This window comes from Octopus sinensis, linkage group LG14, assembly GCF_006345805.1.
Source record: "Octopus sinensis linkage group LG14, ASM634580v1, whole genome shotgun sequence".
Classification (NCBI taxonomy): Eukaryota; Metazoa; Mollusca; class Cephalopoda; order Octopoda; family Octopodidae; genus Octopus; species Octopus sinensis.
The window spans coordinates 44,336,940-44,360,082 of record NC_043010.1 but is presented as its reverse complement, the minus strand read 5'-3'; the positions used below and the strand labels follow the sequence as shown (position 1 = coordinate 44,360,082).

General features: G+C 35.8%; 1 protein-coding gene across 14 annotated transcripts in view; it reads left to right on the top strand.

Annotated features, from left to right (window-relative positions):
• Window positions 1-23,143, top strand: part of LOC115219128 (protein PFC0760c) — a 328,821-nt gene that overhangs the window by 145,244 nt on the left and 160,434 nt on the right. For all 14 annotated transcript variants that reach the window (XM_036508956.1, XM_036508957.1, XM_036508958.1 and 11 more), the window contains one exon: window positions 5,661-5,716. In XM_036508956.1, the coding sequence (XP_036364849.1) occupies window positions 5,661-5,716 (56 nt within the window). The remainder of the gene's footprint in view (window positions 1-5,660; window positions 5,717-23,143) is intronic.

Here is a 23,143-nt window from a genome sequence, read left to right as displayed (position 1 = left end):
AAAGCATTGGTATAGGTGCTGGTGCCACGTAAAAAACACCAAGTACACTCTGTAAAGTTGTTGGTGTTAGGAAGGGCATCCAGCTGTAGAAACTAAGCCAAAACAAACTATGAAACCTGGTGCAGCCCCTCACCCTGTCAGCTCCTGCCAAGCTGTTCAATCCATTCCAGCATGGAAAAAGGATGTTAAATGTTGTTGATGATGATGATAAATTTTTTATCATAGAATCAGGGTCAGTCTCAGGCAGGTTGATACCAAAAGAGTATAACCAAAATCAAATATTTCTTTTGCATATTAGAAGTGCCACAATTGGGAAATTCTTGAAGGTAATTGGAAAGGTTTTTTTTAAATTGTTCTATGTTGTTGACAAGTTGATAGTAAAAAGTGTAATAAGAATTATTTTGGTGAAAATTAATGTCATGTGAAATTGGACTATCACAAGATTTTTATAAAACTACTCGTCACAGTATATCTTGTAATCATTAGACTGCAGCCATGCTGGAGCACTGCCTTGAAGGGCTTAGATGAACAAATAAATCCAGTACTTTTTTTTAGGTCTGGTTTTTATTCTATCAGATCTCTTTCACCTGACCACTGAGTTATAGGGGCATAAGCAAATCAACACTGGTTGTCAAACAGGAACACACACACACACACACACACTTACACATGCATACACACACACAGATATACAACAAGCTTCCACACAGTTTCCATCTACCAAATTCACTCATAAGGTCATTGGTCAGTCCATGGATATAGTAGAAGATATTTGCTCCAAGTGCTGTGCAGTGGGACTGAACCCAAAACCACATGGTTACAAGCTTCTTAACCACATAACCAAGCCTGAAACTGTATTATGAAATGTAAATACATATATTTAGATCTGGGTCCCAGACCCAAGCTGTTCCAATGTACTAAAAACAAATATGTCATCATTTTGAAATCCAAAACACTTCCAGTCTGGTCCCAAGTATTTCAGGTAAAGGACTACCAACTGTATTTGTTGAACCTCGAATGCAAATGTCACTTAATTTAAGCACATTTGAGAAAAAAATTATTTTTATTTTAATATTTTAATATTCTAAATAAGACAAACTATTCATAACTATTTGATTATCTCCTGCTAAGATCTGTTGTGTTGGGAAATAAAAGTGTTTATCAACAAAAATGTGATCAAGAATTTTTTAACTGCATAAGCTGAAATAGAGATTTTTAACTATAACTGCTGATGTTGAAGGCTCAGTAACTATGGTTTATCATATTGTAAATCTTTTCAATGAAACTAATGTTTTTTCTGACTATCTTCAATCAGGGTAGTAACTAAAAAAATTTCTGAAAAGATGGATCAATACTTTCATCATTTGCTGACGAAGAACAGGAAAATGATTGCTAATTGACATTTTGAATGACATTTGACAGAAATGCTATGTGCAGACTGGTATCACTACCATAAAATGATAAAACTAATTTTGGTTTGTAGGATGCGATACACATTAATAAAAAAAAAATGTATATCTCTCTGAGAAACCAATGTGCCTGTATGCAATTTGCTTGAGAGCATAAGAATTGCATGTCTTCAATTAGATCGAAAATTTTGTGATTAGTTGAGTTGAAATTAGATTTGTTCATCCTCTCTTCTTCATCTGCCATCTTATCTCTTCCTATCACTCACTCTTCCTTTCCCACATTTTGTGTGATATTCTCTATTCAATCTCATTACCAAGGGATGGTATCAGATCTGTCTTTATTCAAAACCTTCTATCATCCTTTCACCTTCATGTCTTGTTCTAAAGACACCCTACTGTCTTAAATCTCCCATCTGTACACCAGACTAATGAATCTAAGGTGGCTTTGGCTGAGGAGACAGAATGATGTCAAAACACCTGATGTCCCAAAGTCCCGCTTTGCTAATGAATCAAGTATGTTATGAACACATATTTATCTGAAAGAAGTTTTTCTCCAATGATGAAATATAACATTGATTAGCATATTCACAGTCTAAACTCTACTTGTGAAGACCTGTTGAGGCAAGTGAGGATCAGAATCGAAATCGATCAATGGAAATTGCAGATGTGTTACCAGTGCCGGTGGCATGTAAGAGAACCTTCCATTTCGTGACCGTTGCCAGCGCCGCCCCGACTGGCCTCGTGCCGGTGGCACGTAAAAAGCACCATCCGTTCGTGTCCGTTGCCAGCCTCGCCTGGCCCCCGTGCCGGTGGCACATAAAAAGCACCATCCGTTCGTGGCCGTTTGCCAGCTCTGTCTGGCACCTGTGCGGGTGGCACGTAAAAAGCACTCACTACACTCACGGAGTGGTTGGCGTTAGGAAGGGCATCCAGCCGTAGAAACACTGCCATATTTAACTGGGCCTGATGAAGCCTTCTGGCTTCACAGACCCCAGTAGAACCGTCCAACCCATGCTAGCATGGAAAACGGACGCTAAACGATGATGATGATGATGAATCTACCAGAATGAATATGGGTGTCATTGCTCTGATTCTCACTATTCACTGCACACAACAACTTATTTGTTTTTTGCTTGTTTGTTTGTATGTATGTATATATGCATGCATAAGGGACAGAGGCAAGGCTAAATGCAATATTGAGGTTCAAGGTTCGATCCCGTTGCATAGCAGCTTGAGAAAGTGCCTTTACTCACAAGGCTTGGGTGGAATCAAGCCTTGGGAATAAACTTGGTAGACATAATCTGTGAAGAAGCTATTCAGATGGACTGTACCCATGATTCAAAAGTCTAGTCTTGTTACATTGATTCTACTTGGAAATTGCATTAAAACTACACACATCAATAGAAAATACAGCCACTCCACTTACTAATTCAATGAGTAGGTCATTTATTTTACTGAACAACTGAAAGTTCATTTGTCAAAGTTGATGGGAGAGTCCACTTCTCTCTCTCTCACACACACACACACACACACATGTACATATATATTCACTTTTTGTTTCCTTTGTGCAAAGAGTTTTGTGTATCATCATCAATGTACTTTCTGAGTCTGAATTTCACAAATGTCAAATAGTTTTGTTTTTTTTGCATATAGGGAAAAGTTCTAAACTTCTTTAAATTCCTTTATATTCTAGACACTAATACTCACTCTTAATATCAGAAGGATCTTATTTTATCATTCCAACAATGATTAGATTGCCTTAGTAACATAACTTATCTGCTTCTTAGAATGAACTCTGTGCTGTCTTAAACCATAGCCTCATCAATATGTTTAGATTTCATCAACTTACATGGTTGAAACACTATATTTAGTACTAGTTAAATATTGGTTCATAGAGCCAGCTTACTTGGAATGCTGCTGCACTCCTTAAATATTATTATGCTTCATATCCTGCAACATTCCTATCTATTCCTTTGCTTAGTCATCATTATATGTATGAACTTTAATTCTAAGGGCTCAGTTTTAAACATTTATTATGTTCTTGCGGCGAGCTGGCAGAAACGCTAGCACGCCGGGCAAAATGCGTAGCCGTATTTCATCTGCCATTACATTCCGAGTTCAAATTCCGCCGAGGTCGACTTTGCCTTTCATCCTTTCGGGGTCGATAAATTAAGTACCAGTTACGCACTAGGGTCGATGTAATCGACTTAATCCCTTTGTCTGTCCTTGTTTGTCCCCTCTGTGTTTAGCCCCTTGTGGGTAGTAAAGAAATATATTATGTTCTTGCTATATCATTAGAACTTCCTTTCAAATTTCTTTTTCAATTCCTTGATTAATTCCATCCTTAACATGCAGAAACTATAGCAGAATCCCAAGTTTTGCTTTAAATATTCTCTGATTACATTCATTTTTATATGAACAAAGCATGACTTTTTAACTACCTAAGTGTATTGAATATTAACAGCAGAGTGTTAGAACAGCAAATACACGAGACGTATTTACTTTTGTGAAACATTATCATTTAACTTTCCTGATTGTTGTGAGGATATGAAACTCATACGACCCACATCGTGCAGATGATTGCCCTATAGTGGTACATTAAAAATTTGTAGAAAGAAATTGTCATCCTGAACATACATTTTCCTAGCAAAATTATCTATGTATAAGTCATCAGTTTTATACTTTGTTGGGCAAATGATATAGCAAGTATGAAAAAAAAAAAAAAGGATCTGGGTGCTAATTGCAAGAGATACTATCGTGATAAATATACAGAGCACATCATTCAGAATCCAGTTCAAATCTGGTCTCAGTATTACTACTAATAATATTGATGCGAACGTATTGAAACAATTATTATTCGCTAATGGAAAGATTTCCATTTTTGACCTGAAAACACCTACTCCTAACAAAGTAAAATATTTTTACTGTTGTGGGACTCTAGAAACGGAAATGGAGTGCTGATTTAACTGCTATTTCTTGCAAAGCAAGCGAGTGACCACACAGAAAGCCCCCTCGTTAGTGAGTTGGTACATTGGTCTCAGGGAGACAACTCTTGATATCTTATTCTTTCAACCTGTTCGTTCATTTTTTTTTTCTTACGTATTTTACTACTTGTAATATTTCAAACTCAGCAGTAGTGGAATTAAAGTGCTCAGTTACTAATTAAAACACTGAGCTTTTGGCTGATGACATGTTTTCTATCAATCTGAATGTTCGGTTCGGATTAAAGACGATACAAGCTCTTTACCCATTGTAGCAAGTATAACTTTTGTTTCAGACTGCTGCCTTCCCGGGCACAGCCTTGAAGGGTTATAGACGAACGAGTTCTCAGTAATTCTTTTTCTATTTTACCTGGTTCTTGTATCAGTCTCTTGATACGGGGACGTAAACAAACCAACACTGGTTGTCAAGCGATGGTGTGGGACAAACACACACACACCCACGCGTCTTTTATCATTCAGTCATTTGACTGCGACCATGCTGAAAAGTTATTGTCGAACAAATTTGGAGTTGCTGCTATAATCGGTTTTCCAACGGCTTTTCTGTTTACAGTTGATATGTTGTGTCACGCACAAAATGACAGCTTCCAAATCTTGTTTTCTGACTGGGTAAAAATTATGAAACTTTAAACCTCTATAAACTTCTTTTTAAAAATTTTCTGGAAAAAGTGAAATATCTTTCGAGATTCAGCTTGGAAAACTACATTAATGTACCAAATTTTAAAATTTTTAATAAACTGAATTTTTGAAAATTGGCAACCAAACTGAAAAGATCTTTAACCCTTTAGTGTTCAGATCACTCTGTTAAATGTAATACTTTCTCACTCAAATTGTTTTGAGTTAATCATGCATTATCTCATAGCTTTGAGGTTTCAATGATGTGATTGTTTATTTTTAGAATGTCAATGTAGGTTAGGTGTGAGAGGCCAGATCTAGCCTGTTTGAATATAAAACATATAGAATATTTGGGCTAGATATGGCCGGTTTAAACACTAAAGGGTTAAATGGAAAGAAACTTTGATGTTCTGTGCTACCAATGTTATTTGAACAGAGAGGAATATATGCTCAAAACTTCTGGGGGTTTTTTTGTTGTTTTTTTTTTTTTTGTAAATTCAAATGGTGTCATTTCTTTATTATTATGTGGTTTTATTTCTTTTCTGATTTTCATCTTAATTTCTTAAATTTTCTCTCTCCCTTATTTCCTTCCTTATTTTGCACAGTCTGATAACCATTTTTTATATTTTTATTTCAGTTTTCAATGAATCCACAGCATGGGAGATGTTAGAGAAATTTGGAGAAGAAGGAAATGTAAGTTAAACAGAAAGGAAAAAAAACAGATAAACTTTTTCTTTTTTTTTTCTGTTTACAGGATATGCTGCTGATATTTCAAGATTTACAAATGATGAAAAAATTGAGTATATATTAGGGAACTGCTAATGTATCAGATTAGGTAGGGGAATGGGACAACTAGTTATGGAGGAGTCAACTCTTTATCTCTTGCGACCAATAATTGAAACAAGTAAAAAAATAAAAGAATGTATATACACACACATATATATGCATATGTGTATCATTATTTAACACCCATGTAAAACATGCTGGCTTGGGTTGGATGGTTTGACAAGATCCAGTAGATCCAAATACCACAAAATCCTCCAGTGACTCCTTTGGCGTGGTTTCTACAGCTGTATGCCCTTCATAATGCCAACCACTTTACAGTGTGTACCAGGTGTTTTTCTCGTGCCACCAGCACTATTAAAGTCACCTGAGAAACCTACTATTTCTTCACCTGATAATTTAACTTGAATCTTTTTGGTAGTCTGCCTGATGATAAGCCATATCTCATGGAACCTGTTTCTCAGAAAAGATTACCCTGTCTGAACGAGAGTCCATTACAATGACTCCAAAAATTGACTAAAATCATCTTTTATTGACTCTTGATTGAGGAAATATTTAATTTAAATCCAACAAGAGTTGACACTTGAGGAAGAGAAATGAATACTGCAGGACTCTACTGTTTCTTTCAAATCATCACTTTTTTTCACTTATTATAATCCTTTCTACTATTGGCACAAGGCCTGAAATTTTGAGGGATGGGATTAATCAATAACATTAACCCCACTGCTCGACTGGTACTTATTTTGTTGATCCAAAAAGGAAGAAAGGCAAAGTTGACCGTCAACTCTGAATTCAAAGATCCAGAAGAAATACCACTAAGCATTTTGCCCAATGTACTAACAATTCCACCAGCTCACTGCTTTAGTAGTAATAATAGTAGTAACTTATGGTGGTGGTAAAAAAAAATAGTAGTAGTAGTAGTAGTAGTCGTCATAGTAGTAGTAGTAATAATGATAATCTTTTCTACTATAAGTACAAGGCCAGCAATTTGGTGGGAGGGTGTATGTCAATTACATCTACACTGGTGATCAACTGGTACTTATTTTATTGACCCCGAAATGATGAAAAGCAATGTCAATCTCATCAGAATTTGAACTCAGAATGTAAAGATGGACGAAATGCAGCTAAACAATTTGCCCAGTGTGCTAACAATTCTGTCAGCTCGCTGCCCTATATTATAAAGATAATAATAATAATTGTTTCTACTATAAGGACAAAGCCTTAAATTTGGCGGGCAGGGGATAGTTAATTACATTAACCCCTAGTGCTCAACTGGTACTTATTTTATCAACCCAGAAAGGATGAATGGTAAAGTCAACCCCAGTGGAATTTGAACTTAAAAGATGCAGACAGAAGAAATACTGCTAAGCATTTCACCTGGCATGCTAACGATTCTGCCAGCTCACCGCTTTAATAATAATAATGATAATAATAATAATAACAACAATGTTGACAACAGTAATAATAATTTCTTCTTACTTGAGCATGAGGCCACGTGTTTGTTTTTGTACTTAAAAGTCAGTTTAACAAAAGCAGTAAAATATGCCTGAAGCATTTATTAAGTTGTTCTTTTGTTCAACACCATGTTTTCCTTTTCATAGAAGCGATGGGGATGGATGGATAAATAGATAGGCACAGATTTTATATTGTTAGATAGGTAGTTGCCCATAGCAAAAAAAAAAAAAAAACAATTAACTGCTACAGAAATAATCTCTTCTATTAACGAAAAGCTAATTTTATTGTTACTTTAGCTTATGCTTTTCTTTTAATTTTCATTCTATTTCATTTGTGTTTATTCATTCATAAAACTACTTTTTTGAAGTCACCATGTACTTTTTATATTCATTTATACTTTCATCCCATTTTTAAACAATAGTTCTTACACCTGTAGGCTTTTATTTTATCTTAAATCAACTCTTGTTATAGTGAAGCACCACAAGTTAATAAGACTCAAGAAAAAGAACAATCTCGAGCTGGCTGTTAGATTGCAACTTCAAGAAATTACTTAATGTGATGTGACATGCACAGACTCATTAAAAATAAGAAACAAAATATATCAGAGTAATAACAAGAATGATAATGAAAATTTCTTGCAAAAAGTGCAGGCATGGCTGTGTGGTAAGAAGCTTACTTCCCAACCACATGGTTCTGGGTTCAGTCCCACTGTGTGGCACCTTAGGCAAGTGTCATCTACTATAGCCTTGGGCCAACCAAAGCCTTGTGAGAAGTTTTGGTAGACAGAAACTGAAAGAAGCCTGTCATATATGTGTGTGTTTGTCACCAACCACTGCTTGACAACCAATGTTGGTGTGTTTACATCCCCATAACTAAGCAGTTCAGCAAAAGAAGCTGATAGAATAAGTACTAGGCTTAACAAAAAAATAAGTACTGGGGTTGATTCATTCAGCTAAAATATTCTTCAGTCATTTGACTGCATGGCTGCAGTCTGATGACTAAAACGAGTGAAAGATTAAAGATATCAGAATTATCACACCTTATTTGTATAGAAATACAAAATTTTGAAGTTCTGTCTTTCCTAAAAATATGAACAACAAACCTATATGAAGTGGATTTCATCTAGAAATGGAAAATGGTCATCTAACTTTTGTTGCTGTGATCTACTGGAGAGCTACACCCCGCTCACTACACTCGAAGTACTTGAAGTTGATAAAGATTTGGTCTTTCAACTGCATATTTTTACATTCATTTGGAATATTTTGTCTTCAAGTTTGTCCCTGATAGATGTTTATGTAAACTCAGTGTGTTTGTAGATTCTAAAGGACATAGAAAGGAAACCCTAAAGTGACTACCTGGTTGATACTTTGTTGTGCTCACTTATAATTCCTGTCCTTTTACTGCACTTTATCTCTATATAAAATGCATTCTTTGTTCAGTCTGACATGAATCTCAATACTTCAGTTTATGACAAACGTTTTCTTGGAAGAGGCAAATATCCCAATTTAGCCCTTTTGATACTAGCCTGCTTGACACAACCTCTGGTTCTATGTTACAAACTTCTTGTTTTAAAGAGACCTTAATCGAAACCATCCATCAAAATTTCATATTAATTTATGTTCCAAACACCAGCTTAATGACGATAGTATTTTACTAAATTCTTCATAATTTTTTAAATTAATTGAAACAGTGGAAGTGCATTTCATTAGAAATATAGTAACAAAAGTATTAACAATTCTTTTACCTTAAAACCTTTCAAGATCTTGACTATTTAGTGACTTTTAAGTTTTGTTGCACAAATTTATATTATTCTGAATCATTATATTTGGAGATTTAAAGACTATTGTCATAATAAAGAAGAATTATCTGGTGGTGGTGGTAGTGGATTTTAGATCGAGGGCAACAAAGACACAAGCTTAACAATACAATGCAACAGCACACAAAGCATGGGACATATATGATAATATATGTCCACAGGTATAGATAATAGAAATGTATGGAATGTTATATATTCATAAATGAATAATAAATATATGATTTTAAAAATTATTACAAATTATGATAATATATGATAAAAATAATTCTAAACTTTTGTTTTTGATGAGTGAAAATGGAGAAGACAGTTGTATAAATTCGACAGAGATCAAGAAGTCTATCAAATTGAATTTATCAGATTTTTTTTTTTTTTTTGAAAATAATTAATAAACAATAATGTTTCTCAGTCTACATTACTCAATGTGTCCTTGGGTAATGTAGACTGGGTAGGATGTGATTTAAGGGAGACTTGGCAGATATTTTTAGCAGGATGTGTGACTGCAAAGAAATTCCTTCATGTGTGTGTGTGTGTGTGTGTGTGCGTGTCTGTGTGTCTGTGTCAAAGAGAGAGAGAGAGAGTTAGTCTCCTGTTAAAGAAGCCAAACAACTCGCTCTGACTTTGCACCAATGTTTCCAACATTTTATCTCATTCTAGTGTCTTCACTACCTCAACAATCAAATTCTATACCCTTGTTCCAGCTGCCTTATTTCTTATCTTTACCCCCCTCCCAACTTATCTCCACTCATCTCTTTTTCTACCCCCCCCCAACTCTTATTTTCACACATCCTTCTCTCCATAAGCTTTATTTCATCTATTGCCATTTATCATTTTCATCTATTGCCATTTATCTCCTCTTCCTTCTCTTTCATTCTCCTCCTCCTCCTACATCATCTAATTATGTTGCTGCTCTCTTAACAGTATGTCCTCTCTTTCTCTTATCTTCTCATGTCAAAATTCAAACTTTTTTTCTCCAATCCTCTGTTTATTGTCTGGATTATCTTGAACAAATGTCAAAATGCTGCTACCATCCAGACCATCACCACCATTACCATTTCAAAAATTTAAATTAAATCAAATCCCTTCCTCTGAAATAGTTACATAGTTCACACATACACACACATGAGCATACATGCATGTACGCATGCACATTCACAAATACACACATCCACACACACGCATGCGTGCGCCTCTATATATACGCATACACACACCTACACACACTCATTCTTTCTTTCTTCTCCAGTAATATTTTATAGACTTTAGAACAGTGGTTCTTCAACCATTTATGATGCCTATTTTACTTTGGTGGACCCTTCTAAGTAGTCAATGATCTAAAAACTTCTATTATATTTTTATAATTAAAAATTATCAGAAATTATATTTAAAAATTGTTAAGATATTTGGTGTATTATAGAAGTATAACCAGTTCATTGCACATAGATTTTAACAGCAAAATCTTATTTGGACACCCAACTACCATATGGACCTTAGTTAAAAACCACTGCTTTAGAAGAATGAAAAGAAAAGTTGGCTCTTAATGATTTTATGAGTTCAAAATCTTGTAGAGGTTGAATTTGTAACAATTTTACAAATATTATTATTATTAAGCTACTACTACTATTATTATTATTATTACTATTATTGAGTGAGGGAGCAATGCATGCCATCAAAGTGACACTGGTGTACAAATATACGATGTCCAATACACCCATTTTGACTAACAATCTGAAAAGAGTACACCAGGCACACGAATCACAATCATATGTGCAACATGGTGATCTCATATCAAGATAAACAGCACATGACCTTGCAAGTGGGGTCCAGTTAGAACTTTCTTCAGGGTGAGTAGCCCGTCCCACTCAAAAGGTCCCTGAATAAGGTTTGAATAAGGATGATGAATGAAACACCCCTATTTCCAGAGGTGAATTTTTCAAACCCCAAAGAATTCCTCTCAACACATGGCCATGGTGCTCCCAGACTACTCCTGCTCATGATCAGAGATGCACATATTGTTAGCCACTAAGGGACATGCCCAACTGCTTAAGGCAACTGACAAATCATTAGTATTGAGCAGAATATTTGCTGTAGCACATCTTTTATACCAATTATTATTATTAAGAGTGGTGAGCTGGCAGAATCATTAACACTTACTCCAGAATTCTGCTGAAAACATGAATATAGAATACAGAAAAGAAACATCATCATCATCATCATCATCGTTTAACGTTCGTTTTCCGCGCTAGCATGGGTTGGACGGTTCGACCCGGGTCTGGGAAGCCAGGGGCTGCACCAGGCTCCAGTCTGGTCTGGCAGTGTTTCTACAGCTGGATGCCCTTCCTAACGCCAACCACTCTGTGAGTGTAGTGGGTGCTTTTTACGTGCCACCTGCACAGGTGCCAGGGGAGTCTGGCATCGGCAACGTGAAATGTATTCTGCAAAGTACACAGCAATAACTTCCATATTGTATGTAAAGAGTTAAGTTCTGTCTTTAGTGCATGAGACAGTTGGTTATGTTCCAAAGCACTTTCATTTCTGAGTTTTGACCCTTAAAAAGAATAAATAGGTTAATCTTAAATCTAGATAGTTACTGATTTATGTATCAATTTATTTAGCGTTGCTAATTTGTTCATACCAGCATAAGTTCATTGTAAGAATGTGTGTGAAGGTTTCATATAACAAAATTATCACCAAATAGCTTAGATACTTTTCCTTGTGCCAACCACCTCAACCATATCGTTGGAGTGGCATCTACGTTTCAAGTTAATTAAGCTAGATTATATTTGTATTTTCTTAGTTGTTAGACTAGATAAACAGTGGACTATTTGTGGACATATTTAAGATGAGGACTCACTCATTTTACAGTACTCACTGAGTAGTTTTGATTAGAAATTTCTGTTTTTGATAGAGATAAACGTGAGTAGGTGTGTGTGTAGCAATTGAAATACCCAAATACATAAGATAAATGGACCACTAGTTTTAGGGTTTGGAGTTCAAATCTGCTGCAGGTATTTGCAAATCTTGAGAAAAACACCTAATTCTCTGTCTGTCATCTAGTTGTTATTGTGAGCACACCTTTCTTCTCCCTGATCAACCTTTATTAATTGACCTATGACTGGGTGCAGTGTGAAGGAGGTTTGGCTTTTATTTTTGCTTGTCAAATAACTGTGTCAGAGCTTTCCTTTGTCTCATCTATTTGTTGACACCAATTCCTTTGGCCAATAGAATTGATCACGTATTGATAAATATTTCTGTTATCAAAAGCAAATTGTTCTTTATAACTGAAGAAATATATGGAATACCCTTTTTTAAAATTTGTGTGTGCATGTGTGGAGAGAGAGAGAAAGAAAGAGAGAATGAGAGTGATGATGACAATGTTGCAGTAGAGATATTGCTTAACTTCTAAATCTCTTTAGATGGAATTCAAAATATAATAAATCAGTCCCAGCCTTAATTCTTTGACATTTTTTTTCCTTCACATGTACCATTTACTTTCTCTCTGCCTCTGCAATCCTGTAATCTCCCTTCTCTCTCTTTTCGCTCTCTCTCACTCACACACACACACTCTTTCTTTCCCTCTCAAGAGACAAGCCACTTGTATTTCTAAAGGTATCTCAACAAATTTTTATGGTGTCCTAGAGCAGTGCAAGTATCAAAGATACTCTCTGAAGTTATTCAGTTTTCAGGTGGCACATAAAAAGCACCATTTGGGCGTGGCCGATGCCAGTACCACCAAACTGGCCCTCGTGCCACTGGCACATAAAAGCACCCACTACACTCTCGGAGTGGTTGGCGTTAGGAAGGGCATCCAGCTGTAGAAACTCTGCCAGATCAGATTGGAGTCTGGTTCGCCAGACCTCAGTCAAATCATCCAACCCATGCTAGCATGGAAAGCAGACGTTAAATGATGATGATGATGATGGTTTAAGAAATAAGCACGCCATTTTGGCTTAGTCCATACAAGAATAAAACCATAAAATAAGTTATTTCTCTGATTTAGAACTTGTAGGACATTTGACTTTTTCATACTGGCCCACCTGAAACCATCCCTTGTCATACAGTGATCAAAATTAAAACCATCCATCAAAATTTCACATTAATTTGTGTTCCAGACACCAGCTTAATGATGATAAATTCTTCATTGCTTTAAAAACTGAAATGAAAGTATATTCCAACAGAAATATAACAAAAGGGATTAAAGGAAAAATCATTATTGTCAGTTGAATTGGCTTTAATATGTTACTGCTTGTTAAGGCAATGAACTGGCAGAATTGTTTGCATGCTGGGCAAAATGCATAGTGGCATTTTGTCCGTCTTTACGTTCTGAGTTCAAATTCTGTTGAGGTTGACCTTGTCTTTCATACTTTCAGGGTTAATAAAATAAGTACTGGTTGAGCACTGGGATCAATATAATCAACTTACCCCCTCCCTTGAAATTGTTGGCCTTGTGCCAAAATTTGAAATCAATATGTTACTGCTTATTTTGTTATGAAATGAATTTTTTTTAAATAATGAGAATTCTTTAAATCCATTTAAAGAATACAAAACTTAGGTGGCACTCACGTAGTTTGAACTCAAAACTATATCCACTACATTTTTATTTGTCCTTCAGGTTATCACTCTTTTACTGGTTTCACTCAGATCTAAGGTCCTGGATGCAAATTGCAGGACAAAACACAAGTGTAATGAATCTTTATGGTATTATATGGGTGTGCACTCATCCCAGTTATCACTATCTTTGCTGTCGAGGAGATAGATCTAGTGGGAAGGGTGACTCAGAACGACTGCTACCTATTCCCATTTGCAGGGGGCTGCTAGAAATCCTGTCTGTTGCAAACCAACTTAAAGCTGACTGCCACAACCTTACTTCCTCTGTCTTTGTCTTCATGAACTCACCCACAAGGCAATTGGACCGTGAAAACATATTTCTTTACTACCCACAAGGGGCTAAACACAGAGGGGACAAACAAGGACAGACAAAGGGATTAAGTCGATTACATCGACTCCAGTGCGTAACTGGTACTTAATTTTATCGACCCTGAAAGGATGAAAGGCAAAGTGGACCTCGGCGGAATTTGAACTCGGAACATAATGACAGACGAAATATGGCTACATATTTCGCCCAGCATGCTAACGTTTCTACCAGAGTTTCCCTCCAACATAGCTAAAGAACCTTATCTCTGCCTCTCCCACCTTGATGTTCTGACAAGAACTTTGGGGCCATCCTTCTTAGAATCACCCTACAGCATGCTCATTTACCATCTCAGTTATTTCTATCCCCATATGTGCATATACAACAAACACATGTATACTAGGAGGAACACCACCCTTTGGGCAGTTTTCTCACAGGTGATGTAATATATCACTTTGTTTTTCTGTATATATTGGGTATATTGCTCAATATGTCCATTCCTAATTTAAGATAGTAAAATATTATTTGAAAGATAATTGGCAGCTATTTCTAGCTAATTCAGCAACTGTGCAAAGACTTGCCCTTATTAACTTGAGCTGTTAGAGCTGCTCAACTATTGGATAAAATACCTTGCAGTATTTGTTCTTACTCACTGCTGTCTGAGCTCAAATCCCTCCAAGGTCACTTTGCCTTTCATTCTTTAAGGATTTGATAAAATTGTTATCAATTCAGGAATTATTAATATATATTCTGGTTCTTTGCTTTCTGATAATAATGCCTACAAGACAGGTGCCAAACCATATTGGCCCAAATCAGTAGGCTTCCCTTGAATAAAAATCAATGGCATGGAAGGGGGAGACTTACATGTATTTCCTCAAAGTATCTTGTCCAGGCCTGTGCAGACATGTGCAGATGCAAGGTCAAACTTGACTGATGACAACCATGATATAGTCACCTTCTATAAATCGTAGTTGGCCGTAGATTTATTATAACCTATTAAAATGCTGGACAAAGTGTTTTGCAGTATTTTATTGCTTAATGATTTCAAATTCTTTACAGCCCAACTTTGCCTTTCATACTTTTATAAAATAAAATAAGCACCAGTCGAGTTAATGGCGAAATAAATAAATAAATAGTTATAAATTGGGTCTTGTGCTCTATTTTAGAAATCATTATTAATTCACTGAGCGCCAAGTTCTCACTAAGCTCAATCCCAGACTTCGACATAAAAATATGTATAAAAACAAATTTGAACCTGCATCATATCATTTTAATTCCGATTGCTAATGCCTTCACAGAAGGTATGATCGTCACAACTTCTCGTTTCTTTTCGCCTCATAAAAATTATTTTATGTGTGAGGGGAAGAGATATTACGAAGGAGAAAGCGAGAGAGCTTTCGTGGGATGTCTTACTTAGCCTCAGGTCATTTCGAAATGATGAGGGTCACAGTAATAGAAAACGCTGATGGGTTAGTGGTTGAATAAGAAACAAAATAGTACCCGCGTTTCATTTCCCTGTAAATGACTCATCCATTTCTGTTTATATAAATGCTATTGTTTGTGCGTGTGTGTGTGAGAGAGAGAGAGAGAGAACGATGGAGACAGACAGACAGCAGGGACGTATGGCAAGCCTGCGGATGGGAAAGGCGAGATAGAGATTATATAACATCACTATGGGTACAGAGTAACATTTGTGAGTCATAGCAACAGTTGCTACGCCAATATTCAGTGGTCGCTTCTCGCTAAACACTCTCTTTCTTCCTACCCTCCTCCTCTTTCTTATTTATTGCCCTTTCTCTTTCTGCTCTCACTCCTTGTATCTGTGTCCTGCTTCTTTTCCTCTCTCTCTCACGTGCTCCCAGCCGCCTTTCATTACTCTCGCCCCCTATCTCTCTCTCTCTCAATAAACTGTCAATAATTGACCACACACACTCACACTATAAACCTTATATTCACTATGCCAACAACAACAGCAACAACATCACTGATGGATAATCAATAGGAGCCCTGTTTGCTGTGTGGATGGCAGGAATAGTAGTCGAGGACCACAAAGCGACAATTATTTAATCATCATCATTACAATTAATTAATTTTGTATATTTACGCTTTCATTTTTGACAAGTTTCCTGTGAGTGTTAAACAGTTTTGACTTTTCACTGATAATCTCATGTTGTTTAGTTATAGTTTGCCTATTTCATCCTAACAACAAATATACCCCTACATATATACATTTTATATATTATATACATGTATTTGTTTGTTTCAATGTGGAAGCTAATTTGACAAGTTCGTGAAAGTTTTTAAAGATATTTTCATTCTACATTAACTTCTAAAATGCCATTATAGTTTATGTTTTAATTTTTATTTTAAATCACTGAAAATTATTTAGATCTTTCGATGGAAAAAAAATGTACATTCTATGAAAAATAAATGAAAAGACTGAAAAAGATGAATTAATTGAAAAATAATTACGGGGAATATGGTTTATAGAGAGGATTTTCTTTGAGGAAACCCATTATAAAGGATTTCTTTCACGTCTGTTGACTTGCATTTAGTTATTTTATTAGTATTGATTTCTTGCAATCTCTTTCATGATCATATGGGATCGTTTCGATGTATATGAAAGCACCCATGCTTTAGTGATGCCTCCACATATATGTATCTAAACCCGAAATTACATATCCATATCTAGATGCACACATGCACATAATGCAGCTACACATGTATTATTCCATGGAGTAACTTGCCATACAATACAGCTGACAAAAGTTTACGAATCAATGCCTGGAATAAAAGCTCCCGATTATTTTCGTTCAGTATCGAATTAAAAGGTATTGACTGAAAATTCTACTCTGGCAGCACCACCATACAATTACACGCCGGACCTACTACATTTGACAGCAATATTCCATAAAATTACAACCTCAAGGGAGGACTCGTCGGACAATGAGACAGGATGGCCAACGTTGTAATGTCCTCGATTAGATCTGCTTAAACAGAATTGGCCTGGGACTAAACAACTGCAAGCCATTAATTATATCTGTGCGGTTTATATAGGCCACTTGTTTCTTCTCTCACTGTATTTTTGCAGCTTGATAATTCGGTAAACACATGCTAAAAGAAAGAATTTAAGGTGTTTGTGTGTGCTTTACGTGCGTGCGCCCGGTCGTTGGTCTTATTCAGATTTGAATATGGATCGAACTTTGAATCACGCAAAACATCCCATTCAGTTCTTTGTTATCTAAACCATCGTTTATATTTTATTGTTTACATAACCACGTGTAGATTACTGGTAGAGAATCTTAACTGTTTAGAATTTTGTTTCTTGAAACCTGTAGAAGCATTGTGTAGGGGGGGGGAATGTGTAACAGTATTATGTGGTACAGAAGTAATATTTTCTATGGGTATTAACGATCGAAGCTTGTAGATGGAAACGGGTTGCGTTTGTCACATATTTCATCTCATTATTAAAATTTTTTTGAGGAGTCCAGTTAGTGATCGCTGGGTCTGGTAGTCACCAAATTTCCCTTTATTTACATTCTAATGACAATGTGACCTTAGAGATACACAATACTCAAGAAAAGAATGGGGTGGTCATAGTTGGAATGCCTTTGATCATAGATCTGTTCAGTCAGTGTTGACCAGTAGTTCTCGGTCCCGGGAATAAAGACACTTTAGGCGCGTTAACCTTAAGTAATAGGCATAATAGGCCAGAGGGAATTTCGTGCTCCTCCCCTGTGCCTCATATATTGACCTTGGGTTAAACAACGATGATTCAAAAAGCAGTAATAAATAGGGACATAGTTTTTTTTCTTTCTTTTGTTTCTCTTAGAATTGTAATTTCCTATGCTTAAAACAATTTTAGAAAATAATATTGGTGTGAGGAACCGAAAATAAAGAAAAGAATTGAAATTTGATAACTTTTGCCTAATTATCACCACTGTAAATAAGTAACAGTAGAGTGCTTATTCCAAAACTGTCAAAAGCGGGAAGTGGAAATGTTCATTTTTCTTCAAGGGCTTTAGTGACAACTAGATGCCAAAACCTGATTTAGCAACAAAAATTTCCTCTTAAACCACTCTACTTTTCCAATTCCCAAAATAAAGAAATAAGGTGAACCTTACTATGTAGTTAATTTATTTGATCTGTTATGGGAATAAATCCTGGGGTTTATTTTACATATCCTCAGAAATTTCTCCTCCTGAGCTCCAGTCAATTTTAATATCATCGTCATCATTATTTAACGTTTGTTTTCCATACTAGCATGGGTTGAACAGTATGACAGAAGCTGGCCAGCTGAAGATCTACCTGGGCTCCTTATCTGTTTTGGCATTATTTCTATGTCTGAATTCCCTTCCTAACACCAACAACTTTACAGAGTGTACTGGGTGATTTTACATGGCACCAGTGCCCGCAAGGTTAGGATCACTCAGCTAAAGAGGGATGTAGGGGACATGCCGCTATGCAAGGATAACCACATAGTTATATGTTTTATGAAACAGACCCTAAAATTTTTATTTTAGGGTCTGTTTTTGTTACCCATTTTTGTCATTAAATGGACATAACTTATATGGGTATGCCCTGACACATTTTCACCATCATCTCTCTCTTTTGTATCTCCTCTATAGCAAAGTAAGACACCTGTACTTGTCTCGGTACTACACCTATTGAGTTGGTCTTATCTTAGAAGTTACTTGGTGACCATATTGGTACCGGTGCCATATGAAAAGCACCCAGTTCACTCTGTAAAGTGGTTGGCATTAGGAAGGACATTCAGCTGTTGCTATCATGTCAGGGCAAACATAGGAGCTTGGTGCAATCTTCTGGATTGCCAGCTCCTGCTGAACCATCTAATCCATATTCCATATTGGAAAACGAATGTTTAATGATGAGATTGGTGATGATAATGATTTCAAATTTTGGCACAAGGGCAGCAAGTTCGGGGAGAGGATAATTCAATTACATTGACTCCATTCCTCAACTTGTACTTATTTTATTGATCCTTCAAGGATGAAAGGCAAACTCGACCTTGGTGGAATTTGAACTCAGAACATAAAGATGGATGAAATGCCACTAAGCATTTTACCTGGCATGTTAATGATTCTGCCAGCTTGCCACCTTGAGGATAATGATAATGACTTAGTTTTGTCACTGTTTTGAGTTCAAATATCACCTAGCATCTTTGCAATTTTCTCATAGGTCCAAATTAAGAAGCAGGATAGCTATAAGCCATATTTAATAGACTTTGTCAATTGTAAACGGAAAGAAATTATTGTAATCTGTGTTTCATATGTCCATCTCTTTAACTTGTTTCAGTCATTTTGACTGTGGCAATGTTGGAGCACCACCTTTTAGTCCAAGAAATCACTCCTTGGACTTATTCTTTGTAAGCCTGGTATTTATCCTATCGGCCTCTTTGCTGAACTACTAAGTTATGGGGGACAAACACAGACACACACACACACACAACGAACTTCTTTCAGTTTCCATCTACCAAATCCACTCACAAGGCTTTGGCCAGCCTGAGGCTATAGAAGAAGACACTTGCCCAAGGTGTCATGCAGCAGGGCTAAACCTCGAATCATATGGTGGGGAAGCAAGCTTCTTACCACACCTGCACCTATCTGTACTCATTATATATTTCCTTTGATAAAAAGTTCCTTACAATCTTATATCCCATCATTTGTTACATGCAAGCTCCTGTAACAAACTCATCACACTATCTCTAATATCATTGTTGGATAATTAATATATTCACAGTAAAGTTTGATAGAATCTCACAAGGACAGGCAATTTACAGGCAATTATTAAATTAAGTTTGACAGAACTAAGAGATGAACTGATAATCATTGGTATACTACCTGGTAATAATCAAGACTTTGAATCTGACACCAAACACTAAAATGTACTGAAGTATTTAGTTTTAGTCCTCTCAGTTCTAAGTTAAATTCCTGCTGTTGACTTTCTCTTTCATCATTACAGGATTAAAAAATGTACCAGTAAAATACTGGGATCTTAGCTAATTATATCCTCATCAACAACATTTAGCACTTTACCTAGTTATAAGAAAATTATCTTCTTCATTATCATATCCATCTGCTTGAAGCAGTTATTTGGTTATTGATTAGTTTTTTAATTAGTGAATCTGCTTTCTGTGTGATTTTGGTATATCTGGGATTATTGTTTTTCTGGTTTGTTTTTTTTTTCCTCTTTTATAAACAGAATACACACACACATCTTATTGCTCAGGACTTGCTTTTGTTGCCAACGCTTGTTGAGCAGGGGTTTTTTTTTTTTTGAAATGTTATTGCTAATTCTCCCTATATTTCAAGATGAACAGCTGAAATTTGCTTATATCCAGTAACTCTGGTGTTCTTAAACTTGGATGAGAATACAATAATGTGTGTGTGTATACAGGTTGTATATCCATTGAGGACTCTACAAGGTTACTACTTGAAAACATAAAACTAACATACACCGTAGACAAAGTGCACTTCCCAGCAAAAAGCACACATACACATCACACACTTTCCTTCTCTCTCTCTCTCTCTCCATCTATATATATATATACATATATACACACACACATATACACACACACATATATATTATACATGAGAGAGAGAGCCATTTCATCATATTGAACCACTAATCCCTACACAATTGTTTCTCTCTCCATTTTTTTTTTCCTCTGAAAATGTCAAAGATTTTTCCATTATTCCCGAGCATTAAACTAATACATCTGCTTCTTGTTCTTTCATTTGTCTTCATCTTCTGTTTTCTATAAATTTTAACTATATATATATAGGTGCAGGAGTGGCTATGTGGTAAGTAGCTTGCTTACCAACCACATGGTTCTAGGTTCAGTCTCACTGTGTGGCAGCTTGGGCAAGTGTCTTCTACTAAAGCCTTGTGAGCGGATTTGGTAGACGGAAACTAAAAGAAGCCCGTCATATATATGTATATGTTTGTGTCTCTGTCACCACTATCACTTCACAAGCAATGTTGGTGTGTTTACATCCCCATAACTTAGTGGTTCGGCAAAAGAGACCAATAGAATTAGTATTAGGCTTATAAAGAATAAATCCTGGGGTTGATTTGTTTGACTAAAGGCAGTGCTCCAGCATGGCCACAGTCAAATGACTAAAACAAATAAAAGAATATATATATATATATATATATATATAAAACTTGCATATAAAACTTACTTGCATATATACATACATATATGTACATACTTACATCTATACATACATATATATATATATATATATGTGGGCACAGGATGTCACAAAACGTGTCCAACACATTTTCACTGTCCTGTTTGTGTCACCAATTTGCTTTGCGGGAGCAACTTGTTTTATCAAAAGCGTATATTGTTGTTAAATGCTCGAAATACAAGACTAGAAAAACAGCCAGCAACTGATGAAGGGTCGTTCTTTGTTTTGTTTTCCATTTGTGTCTTTCGTTGTTCAAAAGAATAGTTCATGTTCCATGTACTTGTCTTCGTATTCTTTTGTTGTACATGTTTTGTGATGTCCTGTGCCCACATAAGTGTATGTATATATATATATATACGTATAGATATTAGTATGTACATATACGTATGTCTATATGCATATATATATATATTTATTATGCATACATACAAACAGACAGACAGGAGGTATATATATACCCTTTGTGTGTTTGCATATCATGATATAATGTTTAGGTTTTGTTTTGTTTTTGTTGTAATGGTTTCAGTTATTGGACTGCTATCATGCAGGCAACAGCCGTGAGACATTTTAATCAATCACTTAAACCCCCAGTACTTAATTCATTATCTTATTTTTAAATAGATTATGCAAATTATACAGGTCCCAAGTTATTCATAGCTCTTTATCCATGTAAAAAAAATCATTGTCACATGATCAGCCCAACTTGAATAGACGGTACTTTATCAATGAAGCCTTACAGACTAAAACATGTCCAAAGCTGTCACTTGCCTGCAAACAAAGATTTGATATTTGTCTAAGCATGTAATTTAGCTGTTAGAGATTAATTCTTAATTTCTTGAATTATGTCTTAATGCTGTTAACCATTCTATTTCTGTTAAGAGATTAAGGTAGCATATCTCCATTGGAGGATGTTTTCAAGAGATGCAGTATATTTTGAATTCACTTGTTGCATAGGTGCAGGCCTGGCTGAGTGGTAAGAAGTTTACCTGCCAGTCACATGATTTCAGGTTTAGTCCCACTGTGTGGCGCCTTAGGCAAGTGTCTTCTACTGTAACCTGAGCTAATCAACACTTTGTGAGTGGATTTGATAGTTGGAAACTGAAAGAAGCCCATTGTGTGTGTAAGTGTATGTGTCTCCTTGTCTTGATATTGTATGATATGTATCGAAATGTATACATATATATATATGAGTGTGAGTATACTTATGTCTGTCTCCTTGTCTTAACATCCCATGATAGTACCACGGTCATACAAGCAGTGTTGCTTATTTCCAATATTCTAAGAAAACATGTCTAGCAATGGGAAAATTTTAACCTTGCTTGGGACTCAGATTAGGATTGGTGTCAGGAAGGGCATCTGGCAATAGAAAATTTACCTCAATCAACTCGGTCTGACCCATGCAAGCATGGAAAAGAGGATGTTAAAAGATGATGTTGCTGTTACTAGTGTGAGAAAAGTCATTGAAGAATACAGAACAGTGTCTTTTACACATTAGTAAATATGGCTAGGAGTGCTTCCAAAAACAAATGAAGAATGTGGGAAACATAACTAAGCTTTGAGACACATACAGCAATTGATAGAATGTAGGTTAAAGAGAGCACTGCCAACACATGTTGCTTTGCAATAGAATGATCTAAAAGCAAACTGTCAACTCAAGAGATGAGAGACAGATGGAACTCACAGGGGGGTTTCTGTGCTAGAAAGTTCTACTAGACACAGTTTTGCTGATAGATCATGGATAATATTGCTTTCACTGAAGTTGTTAAGTGCAAATGCCACTGACAGAGGATGTATATTTGACTCAATATTAATCAAGAGGTTGAAAAATTAGAATAAAGGTAGAATGCTCTCATATAAATCACCAATTAGAAATTTTAAGAACTTTGTAATAAGTAAATGAATGAAAAAGAAATTAGATAAGTGAATTTTATTTCTTT